General features: G+C 44.4%; 1 protein-coding gene and 1 pseudogene across 1 annotated transcript in view; both read right to left on the bottom strand.

The window, feature by feature from the left end:
• Positions 1-813: 813 nt before the first annotated feature.
• On the bottom strand, positions 814-1367 carry LOC136329060 (D-aminoacyl-tRNA deacylase 2 pseudogene; annotated as a pseudogene).
• A 13024-nt stretch (positions 1368-14391) lies between these two features.
• The window catches only part of RAB3B (RAB3B, member RAS oncogene family), a 71192-nt gene continuing 61570 nt past the window's right edge, over positions 14392-24013 (bottom strand). The window contains exon 5 of the mRNA XM_066269207.1: positions 14392-18069. Coding sequence (XP_066125304.1) covers positions 17882-18069 — 188 coding nt within the window. The 3' untranslated portion in view covers positions 14392-17881. The remainder of the gene's footprint in view (positions 18070-24013) is intronic.

Genomic DNA, 24013 nt, shown 5'->3' with positions numbered 1-24013 from the left:
TTTTTTTAATTTTTTTTTTAATTTTTTTTTATATTTTATTTATTCATTTTTAGAGAAGAGAGAGAGAGAGAGACAGAGAGAAAGAAGGGGGGAGGAGCTGGAAGCATCAACTCCCATATGTGCCTTGACCAGGTAAGCCCAGGGTTTCGAACCGGCGACCTCAGCATTTCCAGGTCGACGCTTTATCCACTGCGCCACCACAGGTCAGGCCTGGACATGTTTTCTTTGAATATATGTACCCTGATTTATTTATGTCACCCCATTAAAATTAATAAAAATTTATTTATAAAAAAAATTGAATCCATAGTTTGTCTCCAGAGTCTGTTCTTTTTTTTTTATAATTCTTTTATTCAAAATGTAGAAAACTGAATAGTAAAACAAATTGGCAAAATTATAATTGGTTTGTACTGAATTCTATCCAATTTTAATACAGTTATTGTTATTACGTACTACATAAATTCGAGGATATGAGAAGTATATTTTTCTTGATTGCACAAAACTCGTCACTGCAAAATACTTAAACACAGCTATCTAAGAACATTTCCACAATGACCAGAAAATGAATAGAAAGCATTTCTCAAAATTTCAAGTCAAGTGCAGGGAAAGCAGGATGAAAAGTAACTGAGAGCCAGAGTTTAGGTGACTGGCAAGATCATTCCATTAGCTGTCTGCAATGTTATGGATAGGCCCTAGGATTTCCTTGTCTAAAAATGGTGCAGATTAGTATAGTCAAGAAAATGGGGGGGGGGGGGATTTAATTACAGTCTAGAATTTTGTACCAGAAAACAATTGTAGTAACAAACACTTAATTTTTCAAAACTCAATCAGGTGTGTGTATGGCTCATTGGTCTCCAGCTCTAACACCTGCCTGTTCCCATAAGTGCTGTGTTCTACCACAACCCCCGCTTCAGCACACTTGCTGTTGGCAGCTAATTCTTTTTCACACAGAGTCACAAATTGGGAATAAAGTTCTAATCCTTCTTCTTTTCCAGAGTTAGAGTGATACTGCATTCTTCTTCCTTTTACTTTCCCTCCAAGGGTGGCTTGAGGAATGATAAGAATACTGCCAGGGAGATCCAATATGGAGACCAGCTTGCCATTTTCTGTTCCACTTAATTTTACATTTAACAGTGTATTAACCATTTTTGGAGGAAGTTCGTTATCAGCTCCTTTGAAAAAGCACACGTAGATCACTAATCCTCTCTGAACCTCCACCGACTGGGCCGCAGAATCCCCCTCGGCGGGGCGTACTTGCAGCCGGGCGTGCAGGCACTGCTGCAGGAGCGCACGGGCCTGAGGAGTCCGGCCGCTTTCAGCCATGGCTGAGGCTCCCACGGCGACACCAAGAGTTCAAGCTGCGCCGCGCAAGTTCGGGCCTCTGCCTGTTCTTTTTTTTATTAAAGATTTTATTTATTTACTTATTTATTTTTTACAGAGTGAGAGAGAGGGATAGAGGGGAACAGACAGACAGGAACGCAGAGAGATGAGAAACATCAATTATCAGTTTTTCGTTGCAACACCTTAGTTGTTCATTTATTACTTTCTCACATGTGCCTTGACCGTGGGCCTTCAGCAGACCAAGTAACCCCTTGCTCGAGCCAGCGACCTTGGGTCCAAGCTGGTGAGCTTTTGCTCAAACCAGATGAGCCCACGCTCAAGCTGGCGACCTCGGGGTCTGGAACCTGGGTCCCCTGAATCCCAGTCCGACGCTCTATCCACTGTGCCACCACCTGCTTAGAGGGAGTCTGTTCTTAACCACCATGCTCCTCTGGTGAGGTAAGAATTGATGTTGTAAGTTGAAGCAATAGCAATGGAAATAGAGGAAAGAAGGAACTTAGAGATATTATTGCTAATCTCAGCAGAATTTTTAGGATCTTATTTTTATCTTTTTTTTTTATTTATTTATCTGAAGTTGCAAATGGGGAGGCAGTCAGACTCCCGCATGCGCCTGACCGGGCATGCTCACCTGGGGGCGATGCTCTGCCCATCTGGGGTGTTGCTCTGCTGTAACCAGAGCCATTCTAGCACCTGAGGCAGATGCCATGGAGCCATCCTCAGTGCCCAGGCCAACTTTTTGCTCCAATGGAGCCTTGGCTGCGGGAGGGAAAGAGAGAGACAGAGAGGAAGGAGAGGGGGAGGGATGGAGAAGCAGATGGGCGCTTCTCCTGTATGCCCTGGCTGGGAATTGAACCCGGGACTCCTGTACACCAGGCCGACGCTCTACCACTGAGCCAATCAGCCAGGGCCTATCTATTCTCTTAAGGAATCAGTTTATGAATCATGCATAGACCCAAGTATTTATTTTGGACAGTTACCATCTGATTCACAGGCATCCTATATATCCACCATGAAAAGCAGAAAGATGCCAATAAAGAAGGGATAGAAGCCTCCCTATCAATAAGTGTAACTGTGATCCAGGCAGCTCTTTCAAAAGCTGGGAGCTTGGAAAAGCAGTGAACTGATAGTGAACTCTGGATACTATAGCTAACTACCTACTTCTTTCCTGGTTTATTTCACAGAAAAAAGAAAAATGTGCTTTGTATCAATGGACAATCTAGTCCTGCAAGTAACCAGAAAATTACAGTATGGCATAGTAAGTTCTATGGTAAAGGAAAGCAGAGGGGAATGTTGTTTCCCAGAGAAGATACTAACTGATCTTGGGAGACAGAGGAGTAGAAAGAACAACACATGCAGAGGCTCAGATCTGAAGTGTATCCCAGTCTTCTCAATGAATTAATTGCCACTCATTTTTATTGGCAGCCACTATTCTATGAACTACTACAGTTTGAAAATATAGTCAACTCTCCCTTCTGCAGGTTCCATATCCATGGGCTCAACTAACTGTGGATGGAAAATATTCAGGAAAAAAGTCATGCTGCTGACATGTACTTTATACTAGTTAGGCCTACAATAGTTGCACTTATAATTAAACATGTACAGACTCTTTTCCTTATTATCATTACCTAAACAATATGGGATAGCATAGTATTAGGTGTTATAAGTAATCTAGACATGCTAGGAATGGGTGAAGAACTGAATTGAATTTGCTACCTGCTTAGACTTGCTCTACTTTTGGGGGATTGGTGGATAAGGAATGGATTCTCCTCTTCCCAAATCAGGCCAGTTCTATCTGCATTTTGTTTCATTTTTCTATGGTCTTAGTACTTTCTTACCAATTTGGCAGCCTTGCTCCCACATGCTATCCAGCAGTGTATCCTGACTCTCTGTTGGGAGTTAATACTGAGCTAAGTTGCTTGGAGGCGTACACTGCTCCATGATTTTCTGCATCCTCTCAGTACGGAGCTGGGACCCGGAGAGGGTCTCTGAAGTGCAAGCTGAATGGCTGTCCCTGACCTCTTGCAGCCCCAGTCCTTCCTCCATTCAGCCTTCCCTGACTGTTATAGTTCACCCCAATCTCCCCCTTTTCTGAGTCATTCATGAACTACTGCCTTGTATCGTGGCTTTCATTGCATTGGTGCTAGACCTACTATCTTAGTCCCTAAGACCTCAGATGGCAGAGTCTCCTCCCAAAGCTCTTAGCACAAACTCAGGGAAGAGTCGCTCCACAAATGATACATAGTTCAGATGAACTTTAATACACATACCATCACTGCTATTACAATAAGGATAGAAGCTACATTAAGAAAAGTCAGTTTGTATCAATGAAACATACCAACACAAAACAAGAAGACACTACAGATATTTGCAAGTGGGATCTTCCCTTTTGTTACTGTGTATACTCCTCTAGATCCATATATTTCTTTATATTTGTACAAACTCACACTACTACATGACATTTAATATTTAATATGTCACTGATAAGAGGTGTCAGTGCATGGAAAACAATAAGCACTAAAAAGCATGAAGGCCCTGGCCGGTTGGCTCAGTGGTAGAGCGTCAGCCTGGCGTGCAGGAGTCCTGGGTTTGATTCCCGGCCAGGGCACACAGGAGAAGTGCCTATCTGCTTCTCCACCCCTCCCCTCTCCTTCCTCTCTGTCTCTCTCTTCCCCTCCTGCAGCCAAGGCTCCATTGGAGCAAAGTTGGCCCGGGCACTGAGGATGGCTCTATGGCCTCTGCCTCAGTTGCTAGAATGGCCCTGGTTGCAACAGAGCAATGCCCCAGAGGGGCAGAGTATCGACCCCTGATGGGCATGCCAGGTGGATCCCGGTTGGGCACATGCGGGAGTCTGTCTGACTGCCTCCCCATTTCCAACTTCAGAAAAATACAAAAAAAAATAATTTTAAAAAAGCATGAAAACATCTGCTTAGCTAGAATCTGATGGGAGAGACTTGAGAGTTATTATTCCTCTCTCTCTGCTCAGTCCTAGAGAAGGATAACTCCAATTCTTGCTAATTGCGCCACCTGAGTAATTCTGCTCAGACTGTAATGACACATCTCCTAGGCTGGCATGAGACCAGCCTGATTCCTGGTTGAATAAATTAGAAAGAACAATTGAGGGAATTGAAGAAGGTGTACAATCTGAATAAGGTGGCATTTTTCTGTGTGACTCCAGAGACCAACTACCCCTGGTCCCATGAAACAAGGACAGACTCTGCTGCTCAACCCTGTTCCAGGGTTTAATTTTACTGAGGGTGTCGGGGTGGTGAGGACAGCATGTGTTCCTCTCCTTCCTTCTCTCCCACCAGCAGAGAAGAAACCAGATGTAGACACAATGAATACTTAGGTTTTCTCATCAGCTGTGCCCCACCCCCAATAGGAAGGCAGTATTCAGAATCAGGAATGCCTATTCTTAGAGGCAGACCCTACCTTGTTCTGAGACGAACCATGTAATTTGCTGCCTTGTCTATGCAGTCTTGGGCTGGTTGTATTACTGACGCAGGCCAGTTTTCCTCTTCTGAATACTTGTCAAAGATCACTGGGGCTTTGATAGTGCTTTGGGAACTGTAAAGAGCTGAACATGAGTGATGATTTTTTTTTTTTTTTTTTTTAAAGAAATATTTTATTTATTGATTTTTTAGAGAGAGAGGAGTGTGAGAAAGAGACAGAGAGAGAGAGAAGGGGGAGGAGCAGGAAGCATCAACTCCCATATGTGCCTTGACCAGGCAAGCTTGAGGTTTCGAACCGGCGACCTCAGTGTTCCAGGTCGACGTTTTATCCACTGCGCCACCACAGGTCAGGCTGAGTGATGATTTTTATTATGGGATTCTAATCATAGCGCAGACGGACCCTTCTGTCTTCCCCTCCTGGGTCCCAATCCTGTTGCAACTCACTGCTCTGTTCATCACATCCCAGCATGCACTGGCTGATTCTTTTTAACTGCTCATAGCCTCCAGAGGTTTCTCTGAAGGCCAATCAAAACTTATATGTCCAGAATATCCACCAGTTTCTAAAATACACTTGTATTTGACTCTCAGGACTACTTTGTGAAGAAAGATTATTAATCTCATTTTAGAGATGGAAATACATTTGTCAAAGATCACACAGTTAGCATGTTGCAGAGAGAGAACTCAACCCCAGGTCTCTGGAATCCTAATTTTTTGAGTGTGGGAGGGCACGTCTAATATAGGCTCCAGAACACTCTAAAACCTCACTCTTGGCTTATTTCTTACTTCTGGAGATTGGTTTCTAGGAGGAAAGAGAAAGTACATGAGATCATTCTGTCAGATGTGTTGTGGCAGTCAGCCCAACAAGGTCATGCAACAGAGCTGACAAGGCCATTCTGGACTCTCCTCCCTTGTTCCTTTATTCTACCTGACCTACTTTCCAAGTCCAGGCTCCATCTCCTACTTACATTCCCCCTTCTATTGCTCTTTTGCTCATGGTGTTTACACTGGGTCTCTGTTCTTAGTGCCCTTATACAAATCTTGGGTTGGATTTGCCTCGCTGGCCTTGCCTGGTTGAGATAACTGTGTGGGACAGCTGTCAGTACCACATTTATCAGGCACTAAGTAAGAGCTTTATGCCCATTCTCTCATTTAATCCTCTCAACAAACTCTTGAGGTAAATATACATTTTTGTATTTACATATGAAGTAATTGAGGCTCAGCAGGTAATTTTTTCAAAGTCACACAACTATACTGCTCACAGAAATTAGGGGATATTTTATAGCTTTATATTCATTTTGAAATATCCCCTAATTTCTGTGAGCAGTATAGTTAGTGATAAAAAACCAAGAATTGAACCCAGATTTGTCAGACCAGCACTACACTCTTAACCACTCTACCACACTACCTTCTTAGTCCTCATCCTGTGATCTGATGTTTGGAGGGATTGAAAGATAGTTCAGCACATGCAGATCTCTCAGTGGGTTAGTTTCCAGGCTTCTAGCTGCATGACAGAGATTGTCCTCAGAAAGATCTTGTCCAGCTGAGCCTGGCACATGCTTGGTGCTCTATAAATTAAGTCCTTGGATTGGCATTCATTTATGGCTCTTAAACATAGCTGCCTGGTGTTTCTTCTGAAACATGGGCCTGTGCTCTATTCTTAGCAAGTCTCCTCAGAGAGCCTTGTTTCTCCTCTTCCTCGTTACCCTTTAAAAACTTCTGGTGTGGGACAAGCAGTCATAGACCATCCAGATGCACTTAGCTGTTAAGATGCTTTCTGGCAGCCTCAGAAATCAGGCCTCAAGCTTGACTGAGTGATGTGGAGGTCACAGAGGCCTTGGCTCTTTTCATTGTACCCAGGAAGAAAGGAGGTTTTGTTTTTGGGGGGTTTTGTTCGTTTGTTTTTTTACAGAGACAGAGAGAGAGTCAGAGAGAGGGATAGATAGGGACAGACAGACAGGAACGGAGAGAGATGAGAAGCATCAGTCATCAGTTTTTCATTGTGACACCTTAGTTGTTCATTTATTGCTTTCTCACATGTGCCTTGACCGTGGGCCTTCAGCAGACCAAGTAACCCCTTGCTTGAGCCAGCAACCTTGGGTCCAAGATGGTGAGCTTTGCTCAAACCAGATGAGCCCACGCTCAAGCTGGCAACCTCGGGGTCTCAAACCTGGGTCCTCGGCATCACAGTCCAATGCTCTATCCACTGCGCCACCTCCTGGTCAGGCAAAAGGAGGCTTTCATAATGAAAGAATTTCTGCCAAAATCCTGTTTGCTACTTGCAGCTCTTATAGAAAATGGACATAAAATCAAGAGTATTAGGGCCAAGAGGGCCTGCAGAAACCATCTGGTCTAAGCCCCTGAAGCTCAGGACTAGGGAGTGGCTTAACTAAGGTTGCACAGCATATTAGATTTATTCTAGTCTGTTGGTAAATCCCTCCCCACCCCAAGAGGTATATTTGAATGTGAAGAGAGCTGAGACTCTGATTCACACTCCTCAAGGATTTGGTAATTTACTTTGCTTAATATTTGCATTTCTATTGCATGGTTTTATATTAAACAAAGGAAACTCTTATTCAAGTCTCCTAGAGCAGGGGTTGGGAACCTTTTTGGCTGAGAGAGCCATGAACGCCACATATTTTAAAATGTAATTCCATGAGAGCCATACAACAACCCGTGTACATTACACATTAGCCAATAAAAACTTGTTGTTGTGCTGGAGGACAGCTGTGATTGGCTCCAGCCACCAGCAACCATGAACATGAGCGGTAGGAAATGAATGGATTGTAATACATGAAAATGTTTTATATTTTTAACATTATTTTTTTATTAAAGATTTGTCTGCGAGCCAGATGCAACTATCAAAAGAGCCACATCTGGCCCTGGCTGGTTGGCTCAGCAGTAGAGCGTCGGCCTGGCGTGCGGGGGACCCGGGTTCGATTCCCGGCCAGGGCACATAGGAGAAGCTCCCATTTGCTTCTCCACCCCCCCCCCTTCCTCTCTGTCTCTCTCTTCCCCGCCCACAGCCAAGGCTCCATTGGAGCAAAGATGGCCCGGGCACTGGGGATGGCTCCTTGGACTCTGCCCCAGGCGCGAGAGTGGCTCTGGTGGCGGCAGAGCGATGCCCCAGAGGGGCAGAGCATCACCCCCTGGTGGGCAGAGCATCGCCCCTGGTGGGCGTGCCGGGTGGATCCCGGTCGGGCGCATGCGGGAGTCTGTCTGACTGTCCCTCTCCGTTTCCAGCTTCAGAAAAATACAAAAAAAAAAAAAAAAAAAAAAAGAGCCACATCTGGCTCACGAGCCATAGGTTCCCGACCCCTGTCCTAGAGACTACCTATTTGGGTATTTGCTATTTGGTCACTTCAAAATTATAAAAGAAAGGCATATGTCACACAACTAAGTCCAGTCAATGTGTTCTCTTAAGATGGCGAGTGTCCTCTGGTTGGCAGGAAAATAGAAACATGTGGAGGAAGAGTGGCTGTGGTGTTAGATGTTCTGTCTAGCTTCTGAGTACTTGAGAAGCCAGGCTTTGGGGACCAGTGACCTAATCACGGGAACTTTTGCCTGTGCTGTCATCAGTATTCTTGGACAACTACTACTCACCTTGCAAAATCCTTCTTCCTCATGCATTTCAGATATGAGAAGTGAAAGTGAAGAGAGTGATTGGCTTTGTTCCAGATTAAACAAAGTCTTAATCAGAAAGTTCATAGAAGTGGGATTTTGTGAAATACTCAGTGTTTAAAAATTAGAATTACTGTACTTTAGAACACTAAGAAGACTGAAAACCAAAGAGGGAAGAATATATTTTTGGTTGCAAGTGATAAGAACCTAACTCCAATGAGCAAAGATAAGTGGAGGCTTTATTATAGACATATACTTAGGTATCTAACATAAGCAGAGGAAGGGGTGACCAGTCAAACCTCAAGAAGCCAGAATCAGGACAGGGGAACTCTATGCTTCTCTCTGCATGATGGCCTTGTTTTCTTACTACAGACCAGCATTCTATACCCGGCTTGAGGACAGGGGATCACAGTTTTAGAGCACATATCCTCATATATTTGACACTCTAAATTTTTTTTATTGGAGGGGGGGCGGGTAGGAGCAGGAAGCATCAATTTGTAATAGTTGCTCTTTCTATGTGCCTTGGCTGGGCAAGCCCAGGATTTCAAACCACCGACCTCAACATTCCCGGTTAATGCTTTATCCACTGCGCCACCACAGGTCAGATATATCACACTCTAAAGGAAATAAAATACCTCCAGTTTTCTTTAAAAATTGTGGGGTAGGATTCTGATTGGCCCTATTTTAATTTTTAATTTTATTCATTTTTTTTTTTAGAGAGAGAGGAGAGAGAGAGAGAGAGAGAGAGAGAGAGAGAAGGAGGAGAAAAGAAAGCATCAACTCCCATATATGCCTTGACCAGGCAAGCCCAGGTTTTCAAACTGGCAACCTCAGCACTCCCACGTTAACGCTTTATCCGCTGCGCCACCACAGGTCAGACTGATTGGTCCTTTTTAATCACATGTCCCCTTTACTGATAAGTCTTCACTAGAATCACCTCGTTTGGATGAGGAAATAGTAGTACTTCAAGGCCTGACTTGTGGTGGCGCAGCGGATAAAGCATTGACCTGGAATGCTGAGGTCATAGGTTCAAAACCCTGGGCTTGTCCAGTCAAAGCACATATGGGAGTTGATGCTTCCTGCTTCTCCTCCCTGCTCCTCTCCCCTTCTCTCTCTCTCTTTCTCTATCTGTCTCTGGATCTTTCTTTCCTCTCTCTAAAATGATAAGAAAAATCTTAAGAGAGAGAGAGAGATGTTGCAATTTCCTGAAGACATGTGAGATGTGATAGTTGACTAGTACAGAAAATGACTTATCAGAGGTCCCACAATAAGTTAACTACAGATTTAGGGCTAGAAACAGAATCAATCAAGTAATAATTGTTAATAATAATGGAAGCCTCTGGATTCTTTTCATGTGTACTACTGAAGTAAATATCAGTGTTACAAAGCTGTTCATTATATTTTTAAAAGACTGCTTTGTGTGGAGGGTGAGCAAGTGTGGAGTAGGGAAGCTAGTTAGGAGCTCTGTGGTAGCTCTCTAGGGGAGAAACAACAGTGGGTTAGACCAAGGTCAAGTCAATGAAAATGGCAAAAAGTGGGCAGATTTGAGATATATTTCTTTTTGAGAGGAAGGGCGATAGTGAGACAGACTCCCATATGTGCCCTGACCAGATCCACCTGGCAATTCCTGTCTAGGGCCAATGCTTGAATCAACTGAGATATTTTTAGTGCCTGAGGCTGATGCACTCCAATCAACTGAGCTATTCTCAGGACCCAGGGCTGTCACTCGAACCAATCGAGCCACTGGCTGTGGGAGAGGGAGAGAGAAAGAATGCAGTGAGGGAGGGGGAGAGAAGCAAATGGTAGCTTCTCTCTCTCTCTCTTTTTTTTTCCTTGTATTTCTCTGAAGTTAGAAGCGGGAGATAGTCAGACAGACTCCTGCATGTGCCCGGAGGTATCCACCCGGCATGTCCATCAGGGGGTGATGCTCAGCTCACCTGTGGCATTGCTCTTTTGCAGCCAGAGCCATTCTAGCGCCTGAGGAGCCATCCTCAGTGCCTGGGTCAACTTTGCTCCAATGGAGCCTTGGCTGCGGGAGGGGAAGAGAGAGACAGAGAGGAAGGAAAGAAGGAAGGGCGGAGAAGCAGATGGGCTCTTCTCCTGTGTGCCCTGACTGGGAATCAAATTGGTAGCTTCTCTTGTGTGCCCTGACTGGGAATTGAACCCAGTTGAGATCTATTTTAGAAGGGGAATCACAGGACTTGCTGCTGGATTATATGTAAACACTAAAAAAAAAAAAAAAAAAGGAATTAAGTATGATGCTTAGCTTTCTGTGAAAGTTAAGGTTGAAATGAATTTAAGGCAGATTCAAGAGTTCCAGTGTGGACATATTAAGTTTGAGACATAAAGATTTCCAGTAGGAACTTGTGTATGCAAGTCATTATCAAAGACTTGGTATCTAAACCTTCAGGACCTGATGAGCTCTCCAAGGAAGAAAGTATAGTTGCAGCAAAGGGCCCAACTATTCTTTGAGCCATCTTCTCTACGTATACTGAATCCCTCTGCTGGGCTTCCAGCCAGAAACTTCAGGTGGGAATCACAACCATTATTATGGTGAATCCCAAGGAATGAGAAGTCAGGCTCATCCCTCAGTGGGTAGCTAAGAAGTAACCAAATGGACTGCTAAACAAGAATCAAATCTTCTCTACCCAACTATGTCTTGATTCCTCCAAAGTAGACCCTTTGGCCAACTAAAGAAATGATGAGACTACCCTGTTCTAAACCATTTTGACATTTGTCTTTGGGAGATATCTTCAGAGCCAGGTTTTAAGATCCAGGGAAATGTACCAAACTTATTTTCGGGTGATTTAGGATTGTTTCCTTTGGTAAACTGAAAAATTGGCCACAATATTTTACAGCTCCTACCAGCAAGATCTGGCATCTTATTTTCCACCCCTTAAAATTGGGCTTGATCATGTGACTTGCATTTGTCAGTGGGACATTAGCAAACATGATGTAAACAGAGGCTTGAAAAGTGCTTTTGCATTGGAGCTTGTCCTCTGTTGCTGCTGGGAAAACTTCCACTATCATGTAAACAAATCCGGGCAGCTTTCTGAAGGACGAGACTACATGGGCAGTGGCCTCAACCACCCCAGTCATCTCATCTGGGCACAAAGACATGTGAATGAGGCTATTCTAGACCCTCCAGCCTCAGCAAGAAGATCCACCCAGCCAACCTACAGTACCATGAAAAATAATGTTTGTTGTTTGAAGCCACTAAGTTTTGGAATGGTTTGTTACGCTCCTCAGAAGACAACTTGAACCGGGCGGCCTAAGGATATTTCATGGTACAGATGTTCCTTCTCTCACTCTTACTTTTTTGGGAGGATTTGTATTTAATCAGCCATCAAAGGCTTGAACTAATAATTGAAAGCTTAACTGAGAAATGTAAAGCAATAATCGGTGGATAATGGAGGTATTTGGGTGCAGAGGAATCTTCCTAGGGCCCCTGACACAGCTCCACAAAGGTGACTCAGGTTTCCCACTTACGTGTTCTCATAGAATGATGTAACTTCCTCAGAGCACTTTGTAATTACATTGGGGTGGTTACTTTACAATGTCTAGACTAAATCATAAGCTACTAGACCAGCGATTTTCAATCTTTTCCATCTCACGGCACATGTAAACTAATTTTTAAAATTCTGTGGCACACTGCCCTGGATGGTTTGCTCAGTGGATAGAGCGTCAGCCTGGCATGCAGACATCCAGGTTCAATCCTGGTCAGGGCACACATGAGAAGCCACCATCTGCTTCTTTTCCCCTCCCGCTCCCCCTTCTCTATCTCTTCTTCTCTTGTAGCCAGTGGCCCAATTGTTGGCCCAGGTACTGAGGATATCTCGGCTGATTCAAACATTGGCCTCAGGTGGGGGTTGCCTGGTGGATCCTGGTTGGGGTGCATGCGGGAGTCTATCTCTCCTCCTCTCATTTAAAAATTAAAATTAAAAATAAATAAAATTTTGTGGCACACCAAAAATTTTTTTTTGCCAATCACACATACAAAAAAATGCAGACTTTTAAAAAAATATTTTACTTATTGACTTTAGAGAGAGAAGAGAGAGAGAGAGAGGAAGAGAAGGAACAGGAAGCATCAACTTGTTTCTTGTACGTACTTTAACCAGGCAAGCCCAGGGTTTCGAACTGGCAACCTCAGCATTCCAGGTCAACACTTTATCCACTGCACCACCACAGGTCAGGCTAAAATATGTATACTTTTGATTCATTCATACCAGATGGCTATTGTTGTGTTGGATGCTGTCATTTTTATTTATTTTTTGTATTTTTCTGAAGCTGGAAACGGGGAGAGACAGTCAGACAGACTCTCGCATGTGCCCGACTGGGATCCACCCGGCACGCCCACCAGGGGCGACGCTCTGCCCACCAGGGGGCGATGCTCTGCCCCTCCGGGGCGTCGCTCTGCCGCGACCAGAGCCACTCTAGCACCTGGGGCAGAGGCCAAGGAGCCATCCCCAGCGCCTGGGCCATCTTTGCTCCAATGGAGCCTTGGCTGCGGGAGGGGAAGAGAGAGACAGAGAGGAAGGAGGAGGGGGTGGTGGAGAAGCAAATGGGCGCTTCTCCTATGTGCCCTGGCCGGGAATCGAACCCGGGTCCCCCGCATGCCAGGCCGATGCTCTACCGCTGAGCCAACCGGCCAGGGCCGGATGCTGTCATTTTTTATTTGACAATCTAAGAGAAAAGGGGTCAATTCCCCTGACTAAATAGTCAGATATTGGTTGCAAGCTTTAAAAATTCTTGTAATACACCAGTGGAAAATCACTATACCAGACTATAATCTTCATGAAGGCAAGGACTGTGTTTGATTTTCCACCGATTGTGTCTTGGTATATGCTAGACATTAATTTGTTGAATGAATAAATTTGGGTTTTGCCTACTCCACATAAGGGATCCAGGCCTTCAAAAACATCACTTAACAGTATTTGTAACTCATGGGCCTGTCTCTTGCACACACACTTTCAGTCACAGGCTGCTGACTGATTCACCAGCTGTGGCAGGTAATCAGGTGTGGGTTTGGGACGGGAAATCCAAAATCAGTAAGATCCCAGGACACTGGCTGCTGTAATTCCTTCCCCTTATCCCAAACTGTTGGCAGACAAACAAGCATTCTTCAATATACATTAGAAACTTGATACCCTAGGAAAGAGCTTTGGGTAGAGGCAGGGGATCTGAGTGGGAAAGTCAGGTCTGGAGGATGTTCATTTTCTGTGGATGTTACAAGGCTGCAGTCACAAAGCCATTGTGAAACCAATGTCCCGCCTGAGGTTATTTAATTAACTCTGAGAATCCTTGGGAGTGAATCATTACCACTACTCCATATATCCCTCATTTGAGAGACAAACTGAAGAGGGAAGTTGAAAGAGCATAAGTCAGACAGAGGTGGGTTCAAATGATCCTAGAGGGTGACTTAGGTATGTTAACTTTTCCAAAGCTATGTTTCCTTGCCTGATAAATTTGGATAATAACAATATTTTAGAAATACCTCCATTAGACTATAGGTACCTTGCAGGCAAGGATCATTTGTTTTCATATATATATATTTATCTAATATTTACTAGTGCCAGGCCCGTAATATATATAGAACAGGTGAATTTTTCCCCAGAGGTGATCTAAAACCTACTCCTGGTTCCATCACATGCGCTCTCAGAGTAACCTTAGGAAACTTCCTCCCACTCCCTGGACCTCAACCTTCCTTTCTGTAAAACAAGGAGCCTGGACAAAATTTTCTCTGAGCTTCCTTCCATAGCTAATATTCAACAAGTCTGTGACCATTTAGTACACTCTACCCCCTTGCTGCTTCTAGAAGTTAATAATGGTACAGGCTGAGGAGACAATAAAAAGTCACGAATCACTTTGTATTTACAGATACACATGCATTTAAAACAGATTCTATAAATAGCTACAATACTATATTGCACTTTTGGCCTACTTTTGCTTCTTTAGAGGCCAAGAGGGTTGGTTTTTCTTTAAAATCTTCTTTTATTTGGATTGTTAAACAGGAGGAAAACCAGGACAAGTTGCCACTAACATATATTATGCAGCTTGAACCTTGGTGGCCAACTGCTATTACTGTGATTGATGAACATTGCGCTGCAATCAGCTGGAAGCTGCTGCCTTCCACTCTGCAGAAATGAGGTCACAGAGCAGGGCTGGGGAACTGCCATCTAATAAACAGGTCTATTTGTCTGTCACCAGTAGAAGAGTTTGCTGCTATTACATTTAACTCTTGATTCCATCTGTTGTAAAGATGCTTGCTTTCTTGAACCCACTCCTGAGTTTTAAAGAATTTGACAGTTTTTAAATAAAAATTTCAATCTTTGCCTGGCCACTTGGCAAGAGAGAAATGATTGTTAGATGTATGTACTAAAATATCCAGGGGTCATGAGGAGTTCAGTCTGAAATCCGAGTACTAGAGTAGATGGAGTTTACTGCCCAGAGAAATAGTAATTATCCCTGACTTGTATGGGACTTTACAATGTAAAAAGCACAGCTAGAACTACGACCCCATGAGGAAACCACGTTCTTCCATGGTCAGAGAAGTTGATCAAGTCACTTCACCCCAAATACCTCATTGCTGGAGCAGGGAGGCTACTCAAAGCACTTCTGGAGAACTAGATGGGAACTGCCTAACAGGCCGGGACAGGGGAAGCCAGTGCTTCTCAGGCCAAAGCATTTTTACTGGGCATTTTTACTCAGGCTCATGGGATCTGGCTGCTCAAGAGACTAATTCTGCTTTCCAGAGCGTTACACATCTGTCACTTCAGATTAATCTGACTCACGGAGCAATTTGTTAACAGATTAGAGATGTTAAGTCTTTTCTCTAGTGGACTTGAAATCCAGTGGCTTTGGGATTGAACCCTAACATGACTCTTAACACTTGCTAGCTGGTGATCTTGGCCAAGTCTCCTAACTTCTTGGGATCATATTTCATCTATAAGAAAAGCAGTACAGAATGTGGTGAAGAGTGCAACCCTTGGAGCCTACTGCCTGGATTTGAACCCACTACAAATGCTACAGCATTTACTCATTAATTGAGTTTAGGCAAGCTAGAGTTTGCACCTTAGTTTCCTCATCTTTAAATGAGGTCAGTTATAGTTCCTCCCTCACGAAAATGTTGGGAAGGTGAAGGAGTTAATACAGTTCAAGTGCTTGGAATAACTCCGAGTACAGAGGAAGCATGACATCGGTGTTAGTGACAATGACCCTGGGGTGATGATCCTCATGTCTTGGGTCTATTTTGCATATCAACTGAAATGATGAAGGTGAAGAAAAGTCACAGAGTTATAGTGCCAGAAGGGACATTAAATATCATCTAAATAACCTCCCTCATTTTACAAGTGGGGAAATCAACACTCCGAGATGAGGAGTAACTGGTCCAATGTCACATTTAAGGGCAGGGTCCAGGTCTCCTGATTCCAAGACCAAAGTTCTGTCCTCTGCACTGCATCAGAGAAAGCAACACCTCTATAGGGCTGACTCTGGAGGGTCCTCTTATGTAGTCCTTGGATATGTTGCTAATTAATGAGCTTTTCTAGAATCATGAGCTGCATCTGAAATGGAGAGAAAACTTGGGAGGGACGCTCGTCCCTCCTCCACTGACTTTTGAGATGGCACGTTAGTGTAGGGACAAACTGTGGATTTCAGGCCAGGGTCAGGAGAAAAGATTTTCAGAAATCACCACTTAGTTCCATGTCATTGTTTCAGCTAAAAACCAAACATTGTGCAGTGTCCACAAACAAGCTAGAATCATGAGCTAACTCATCCTGTTTGTTTCTAGTGTCAGAGGGTTTTGTCGTATTTTGTTGTGTATTTTGTGTTTCTTTTTTTCTTTGCTTGTCTAATTAAGCAGCTTCCCTCCAGGAGTGGTTTCACATCTGCTTTTTGGTAAAAACTAAGGTTTCACTCCCAGGAAAATATAAGGTTGGGATTGAAACATCTGAGTTTAGGTTTCCCCATTTTTTCAGGGTCAGGATCTCTTAGGTTTATTCTGCTTTGCATCACATTTCCCAGTTGGACTATTCAGGAGTGAGAAAAGAAAGAATTTCTAGGAGGCAGATGTCAGCTTCAAACAAGGAAAACTTTCAGATGATGAGAGCTGCCCTAAGACAGTGTAAACAATGAGCTCTGGTCCCTGCCTAGAATGTGTGCTTTAGGAAGAGAATTGGTTGTGAGGCCTGACAGCTACTTGTCAGAGACACGGATTGGAATTAACTAGAAAGACTAGGTCAAATTTGGGATTCTACCAACTCCAAATTTTTCAGATTTGTGGAGTTTAAGAACCAGTGACCAATTCCATCGAGTTCCCACAGTTAATAACCAATCGGAAAACAGCAAAATCAGAAATTCATGACCTGTTTCTTTATCTTGCCTGTGTTTCCCTTTCTCTTTCTCCTGGTCTTTCTTGAGCTACCTAGCTTGCTCTTTCATAAAGCAAGAACCTTTGACATTTTACAGGGAATAATCTTTTTCTTTTAAGTGTGTTTCTGACTCAGCCTTTGCTTCTTCAGCATCATTAGAGAGCTCTCTGGATATTAGCTCTGGCCTGTCACCACAGCAACTGCCCAAGCCCTGTGGGCATCCGTGGTAACAGACATAGGGCTTTGAGAGCTGAAGCTTGACTTGCAATGTAAGGAGGCTCCACAGGGGAGCCTGATATCAAACAAGCATGTTGTATATGGGGAGGTTTCCTTCACTAGGATTAGCTGTGCATGTGGGCCTTACTTTACACGGTTGGCCAGGCCCTGAAAAGTGTATGTGTGTCACCTGGGGTGTTGAACATATAATACAATGTACAGATGACGTGTTGTAGAATTGTACACCTAAAACCTGTATAATTTTGTTAACCAGTGTCACCTTAATAAAATCAATTAAAAAAAAGTATAAGTACATAGGTGGGATGTAAAACTGAGACTCATGGACATAGGTAAAAGTGAAGTGGATGCCAGGGAGAGGGAGATGGGGGAGAGGGGAGTAAAGAGGGACAAATATACGGTGATGGAAAATGATTTGCCTTTGGATGATGGACACACAACACAATCAACAGTTCAAATGATAGAGATGTTCACCTGAAACCTATGTACTCTTATTGATTAATGTCACCCATGAAATTTAATTTTTAAATAAAATAGAAGTGTATGAGTGTCAAGTATTGATGAGGAAATCTTATTCTAAAGGTAGAAAATAGTTTGCTTTCCAAGTCCCTGTGGTGAATCCCCTTTGTAAAATGGAGTCTTCACCCACATTGTAAAGTGAATCTCCACCCACATTGCAACCTGGCTATAGTCTAATGCTGAGTGTAAGTGCGGCCATCTGCAGAGAACCCCTGGGGCATGCTTCCACCTCCACTGCAGGCAAAGAACAGCAGCAACACAGCTGGCTGGGGGCTGGGTGTGGACAGAGTGTAACAAGGGAAGCAGAGTAGATGTGGGGCCACAAGGAGGGGAGATCAGGAGGGTGGGCCTTGCCTAGCATGAGCAGTTCTGCTGCAGCAGCGGCGGGGTGTCTGAGAGACGGGTGTTCTTGGAGGCACCCAGCACAGAAGGGTCTGTGTCCAGCGAGTCAGACATCTTGTCACAAATGGCATCCACCAGGCACTCGAAGGCCTGCCTCACGTTGATATTCTCTTTGGCGCTGGCTTCAAAGAAGTCAAACCCTGAGGAGAGGAAAGAGATCCAGATAAGAATGTTTCCCTTCCCTATCATGCTCCCTTGGCCAGAACACTCTGGATGAAGACAGCCAATGCTCAGGGCTGAAGCAAGGAGGGCTAACTCCATGGGCAGAGAATTCTGCTTCAGGAGACGAATGATATATGGAGCAGGAGTGACTTACGCGCTCGTTTAGAACGCGACAGATCCTGGCTTTAACACCGACCAGCTGTGTAACCTCCAGAAAGTCACCTGTTCTCTTCATGAACCAGTGCCCTAGCTTATAAATAGGGATGATTTTACCCATCTCATAGAATTAATTCAAGGACTCAATAAGATAATGAATGTAAAGTATATAGCCCTGTGCCTGATACAGGGGGAAGTCATTAGATGTATTTTCTAATAGAGTGAATATTTCAATATGTGTGCACAGTACTTCAGAGTTTCCAAAGCATTTAGCATATCCATTATTTCATTTCATCTTCATGTCACACCAAGGGGAAAGAGGATCCAGGTAGACTCTCTCCATTTCACTAATGTAGACATTGTGGCTTAAAGAAATAAGCTGACTTGCCCAAGATAAGTAGAAGTACCAGTATGAGAAGCCCAGGCTTTGGCTTATTTATTTATTTATTTATTTATTTTCATTTTAGAGAGGAGAGGGAGAGACAGAGAGAGAGAAGGGGGGGGGGAGGAGCTAGAAGCATCAACTCCCATATGTGCCTTGACCAGGCAAGCCCAGGGTTTCAAACCGGCGACCTCAGCATTTCCAGGTCAACACTTTATCCACTGCGCCACCACAGGTCAGGCTACTTTGGCTTTTTTGACCTGAGCTTTTCCTCCTCTTTGCCCTGCCTCCCACTCACCCTAGCCTTGCCAGCACTAGTCTAGGCTCTGGGAGGCGCCCCAACATCCACACTAAATAAGCAAAGCTCCATTGCTCTTTCCACCTACAGACACAATGGCTTATCTCCACTCAATGGGGTTTCTCCTTCCTGAATTCCCCTGGCTTCCCCCATATCTCTCTCTCCCCCAACAAACCCTCAAAAAAGGCCCAGAAAAAACTGCTCTTAAAGCACAAGACACTCTTGTCTCTTTTTGTATCTTGAGATACAATCCTAAGCAACACGTCCCGTGACAATGAACAGAACTTGATTGTAGGAGACACAAGAAAGGCCCTCTTGATTCAGACAAAGTGGCTGTTTTCCAAGCGAGGAATTTTGGCCAGGTTGGTGGCAGCCTGAGAAGCATAAGCCACTTTTTCCATCACTTCCCTGTCCTAGCCTACTCCTTCCTCTTTCGTTTGTCTACCTCTTTCCCATCCTTCTCTTATTTCTCCTCAAATGCTTCTCTCTTCCCTTATTTTCATTTTAGCTCTTCCTTCCCCAGGCACTCTCCTTGGGATCTCTAATATTTATTGAGCACCAAATATATGCCAGATCTGCTAGGGTCTTTACAAATATTTTCTTACTTGATCCTCACAGCAGCCTATTAGAGAATATAGTCTTCTCCAATTTATAAATGAGAAAACAAAGGCTCTAAGAGATTATAAGTCCCACAATGTCACATGACTATATTAGTGGAAATTGGGTTTAGCTCTGTGTTTGGCTGGCTCCCAAAACCACACACAACCCAGTCTCCTACTTCTTCCTCTTTCTTCCTTTCATTTACCTTTTTTTTCCTGGTCATATCTTTTTCTTCCTTTATAAGTATCTTTGGCCTCCTTTGCTTTTATCTGATTACCACAGTGTCTGAATTGGGGCAAGTCACTTCATCTTTCTGAATCACTTAACCTCTCTGAGTCTCAGACTCCCCATCTGTCAAATAGGAGATATAACAGTGTCTTCCTGCTGAGAGCGACTGGGAGGATTGAGTGAGGTGATGGATAAATTGCTGTACAAAAGTTGCCTGTTATAACAAAAGTTTCTTTCTGCTCTTCTTTCATCTGCTTCTCTCATCTCCTTTTTCATCTTCTCCAACAAGGGAGGGGGATCTCTTTCCTCCTCCCTCCTTCTCCTTATTATCCCACAGTGCACAAAGAGGCTGAAGCCCCCAGGTACAAACAAGGCTCCTCTTCCCCCATCCATCCCGCTTGAAGGCACTCACAACCCCTGCCAGCCCACCTCCAGTTGACAGTTTCTCTTGTGGCCCATTTCCCGACCTGAGAAAGGCAAGCTGCAGAAGAGCCAGCTAATTGCGGCATGTGACGAAGAGAGAAGCGACTGTTGGCTCATATCCTGGCTGTAGAAACCTAGTCAGCTTCAGAGACCCTCCAGCATGTAGCTTTTACCTTACTGTATATCATAAAAATGGACTCTCTGGCCTTCGACTGGCTTATTACAAGTGATAGTTAGGAGAAATGGCGGTGGTGTTGCTTCCCTAGGAAATGGGCAAAACAGATAAAGAAGTAAATAGGCTTAAACCATCCATTTAGATGAACATGAGGACACAGGTCAAGGCCAGGGGCATAAATGCCTTCTGAGGAATGGGCACAGAGGACAGGATATGCCACATTGAGCAGGAGGACAGTGGAAAGAGGCCCAGGAGTCAGGTCACCTGGGTTTGAATATAGTCTTGATGGTCAGCCATCAACTGTGTGACGGTAGGCAAGTTGCCTAATCTCTCTCAGCCTTCATCCATAGAAGAGGGTAAATATTACGTACCTCACAGAGTGTAATGAGAACTAAATGCACAAAAGTACCATATGTGAAGTGATTGGCATGTGTAATACATGGCAATTCTCTCTTCCTTATACTCCCAATTCACCCCAGCTTCCTTGCCCCTGCATTATCTCCTAGGACCTTTGGGGAAACCTCATTTCCTCATCATTTGTTGTCAATCAATTAACCAAGTCTATATTCATTCATTCATTCATTCATTCATTCATTCATTCATTTTAGAGAAACAAAGAGAGGAAGGGGGAGAGATAAGGGGAGTAGAGAGAGAGAGAGAGAGAGAGAGAACCATTCATTTGCTGTTCCACCGAATGGTGCGGTCATTGGCCACTTCTGTTATGTGCCCTGACGAAGGATCAAACCTGCAGCCTTGGTGTTTCGTCACAATGCTCTAACTGACTGAGCAAACCAGCCAGGGCCAAACTGGGTCTTTATTGAACATTGACTTTCTACTAGGTCTGTGCTAAGGGCCAGGGACAAAGGGAGACCAAATCCAATTGTGGAGGAAAGACACACTAATCAGACTGTTAATCCCTTATGTGTCCTTAACAGTTCACAGGTACAATTTTAAAGCAACATTTTGAGGGGGTTGGGGTAAGACAAGAGTTATCATTAATAATTTACACATGGGGAAACTGAGGCTTCGTGATGGGGCATAAACCAGGGCTCTATCCCTTATGCCTCCTTATCTCACTCTCAGTTGGAACAGTGACAAAACACACTATACATTTCTAACTCAGGCAGAACAAAAAAGAGGCTGTGTAGGAATGCAGTGGAGGGGTGGAGGGAGAGAGTAGCAGGGAAGGAGAGTGTGAGGAAGGTTCCAGGAGGTAGTGGGGATGGGAGACTTTAGTGCCAATACTGAGCAAAACTCTTCACTCAACTAATTTCTTATTCTTTAAAAAAATTTTTTCCTCTTTGTATTTTTCCAAAGTTAGAATCAGGGAGGCAGTCAGACAGACTCCTGCATGCACCTGACCGGGATCCACCTGGCATGCCCACCAGGGGGCGATGCTCTTCCCATCTGGAGCGTCACTCTGTTGTGGTTGGAGCCATTCTAGCACCCGAGGCAGAGGCCATGGAGCCATCCTCAGCGCCTGGGCCAACTTTGCTCCAATGGAGCCTTGGCTGCAGGAGGGGAAGAGACAGATAGAGAGGAAGGAGAAGGGGAGGGGTGGAGAAGCAGATGGGTGCTTCTCCTGTGTGCCCTGACTGGGAATTGAACCCGGGACTTCCACATGCCGGGCTGACGCTCTACCGCTGAGCCAACCGGCCAGGGCCTAATTTTTCAGGACTCAGCTTAAATAGGGCCTCTTCATTGTCCTCTGTACTTCCCTCTGCCATAGCACATGTTGCCCTGCATGGAGAAGTTCATTTAATAAGGAACTCCTGAACAGGGACCATGTCATTCATCTGAGCCTCTGCACCAGCCAGAGAAGGTGCTTGATGAGTACTGGCTGAATGAATAGATGAATGAAGGGGGTGAGAATGAGCATGGAGGGTGCGGGTGAGGGGATGTGGACAGTGGGAGTCATAAGAACTCAGCTCAATGAGCATGGCAGATCCTGTGCTGGGTACTCGGCACACTGTTTCTACCGTTGAGGAAACCCCTAGTCTTGTGTGGGAGTGACATAGTGACAATATTATAGTGATAAATGCTGGAATAGTGGGAAGCCAGGGGGTTGTCAGGGCACAAAGGAGGTACCCAAATGAGCCTGGGGGCTGGGGAAGGCTTCTTGGAGAAGCTGATTCCTAAGAAGATATCAGCTAGATAAAGACATGATTGTGTGTGTGTGTGTGAGCACATGCATGTGAGCACAGCACACCACACAGAAAAAGTATGAGCACAGATAATGGGGCAATAAACAGCGTTGGTATATGCTAGAATGATCATAGCCATTTGTTATCATTACAGTAGAAGGCTCAAAGTGGTGAGAGATGAGGTAGTAGGTGGCCAAACATGGAGTGCTCATCATATGTCATGCCAAGGACATGTCTCCACTGTTATCTCTCAAAGGTACCCAAGGTTTGAGAACTCTAATTCAAGTAACCAGCTCATGGGCCTAAGCCAGCTCTTTTGCGAGCAGAACAACTCCAAACACACTCCCACCTAATTACTGTCAGTCCCCTGGAAGGTTCTTCATTAGTAGGCCCAGGTGATAACCTTTTCCTCAGCTTCATTAGAAAATCTCAGGAGCCGAGAATCTAGTGAGGTCACAATGATGACAACCAATTAATCAGACTAGCCCCCAGTGCTTTCCTCCCTTTAATTGGCTTCAGAATAATTGGATTTCTGCTGTCTTTAATAGGTCCCAATTCTTAACTGAGTCTGATATGATTCCCTCCACCCCAAAATGATTGTGTTTACCCATCCAGTCCAAAGGCAGCTATTGCAGACCCACATAACCACAGACTGGGTCTACACTGCCTGCTCCTGAATTTGACTTTGGAATTCTATTCAGAAACTTGCAACCTACTAAAGTCACTCTCCCTCCACATCTCCTGCCCCAGAACATTTCTCCCTTGCTTATACAGTATATTCAAATCCCTTCTCCATCCTGCTCTGATACCTCTTCATCTCCATCATGTGTCAATCTTCAACTCACAGCCCTCTGGTCACTGATAATTTTGGCAACAGCCCTTTCTACCCAGGGCTGTTTTCATTCTCAGGAACTTTGGATTTCAAGTGGACAATCCATCCAATACCCTGGCCTCTTAATTTCTTTTTTTTTTTTAATTCATTTTAAAGAGGAGAGAGAAAGGGAGAGAGAGAGACAGAGAGGGAGAGAGAGAGGAGAGAGAGACAGAGAGAGAAGGTGGGGAGGAGCTGGAAGCATCAACTCCCATATGTGCCTTGACCAGGCAAGCCCAGGGTTTTGAACTGGCGACCTCAACATTTCCAGGTTGACGCTTTATCCACTGTACCACCACAGGCCAGGCCCTCTTAATTTCTTGATCATCTCATTTCAGCAATCTGTTCTCTCATTTTGTTTCAGCTATATGCCTGTTCTCATAACCTGAACTACTTTGACTTGGATTTGTGTCACCAGAACTAAGAGAGGTCTAATTAATGCAATAGCCTGTCACATTTGCTTAACACCCATGATCCTGCACGGTGTGGCCTCTGTCTACTTCTCCAGCCGCCTCTTCCTGGCTCACACCATGTTCCAGAAACATCAACATTTTCTTCTTCTTTTTTTTTTTTTTTTTGTATTTTTCCAAAGTTAGAAGAGGGGAGGCAGTCAGACAGATTCCCACATGGCCTGCAACGGAGCCA

The sequence above is a fragment of the Saccopteryx bilineata genome, chromosome 3, assembly GCF_036850765.1.
Source record: "Saccopteryx bilineata isolate mSacBil1 chromosome 3, mSacBil1_pri_phased_curated, whole genome shotgun sequence".
In the NCBI taxonomy this organism is placed as follows: domain Eukaryota; kingdom Metazoa; phylum Chordata; class Mammalia; order Chiroptera; family Emballonuridae; genus Saccopteryx; species Saccopteryx bilineata.
This window is presented reverse-complemented; position numbering and strand designations above follow the sequence as displayed.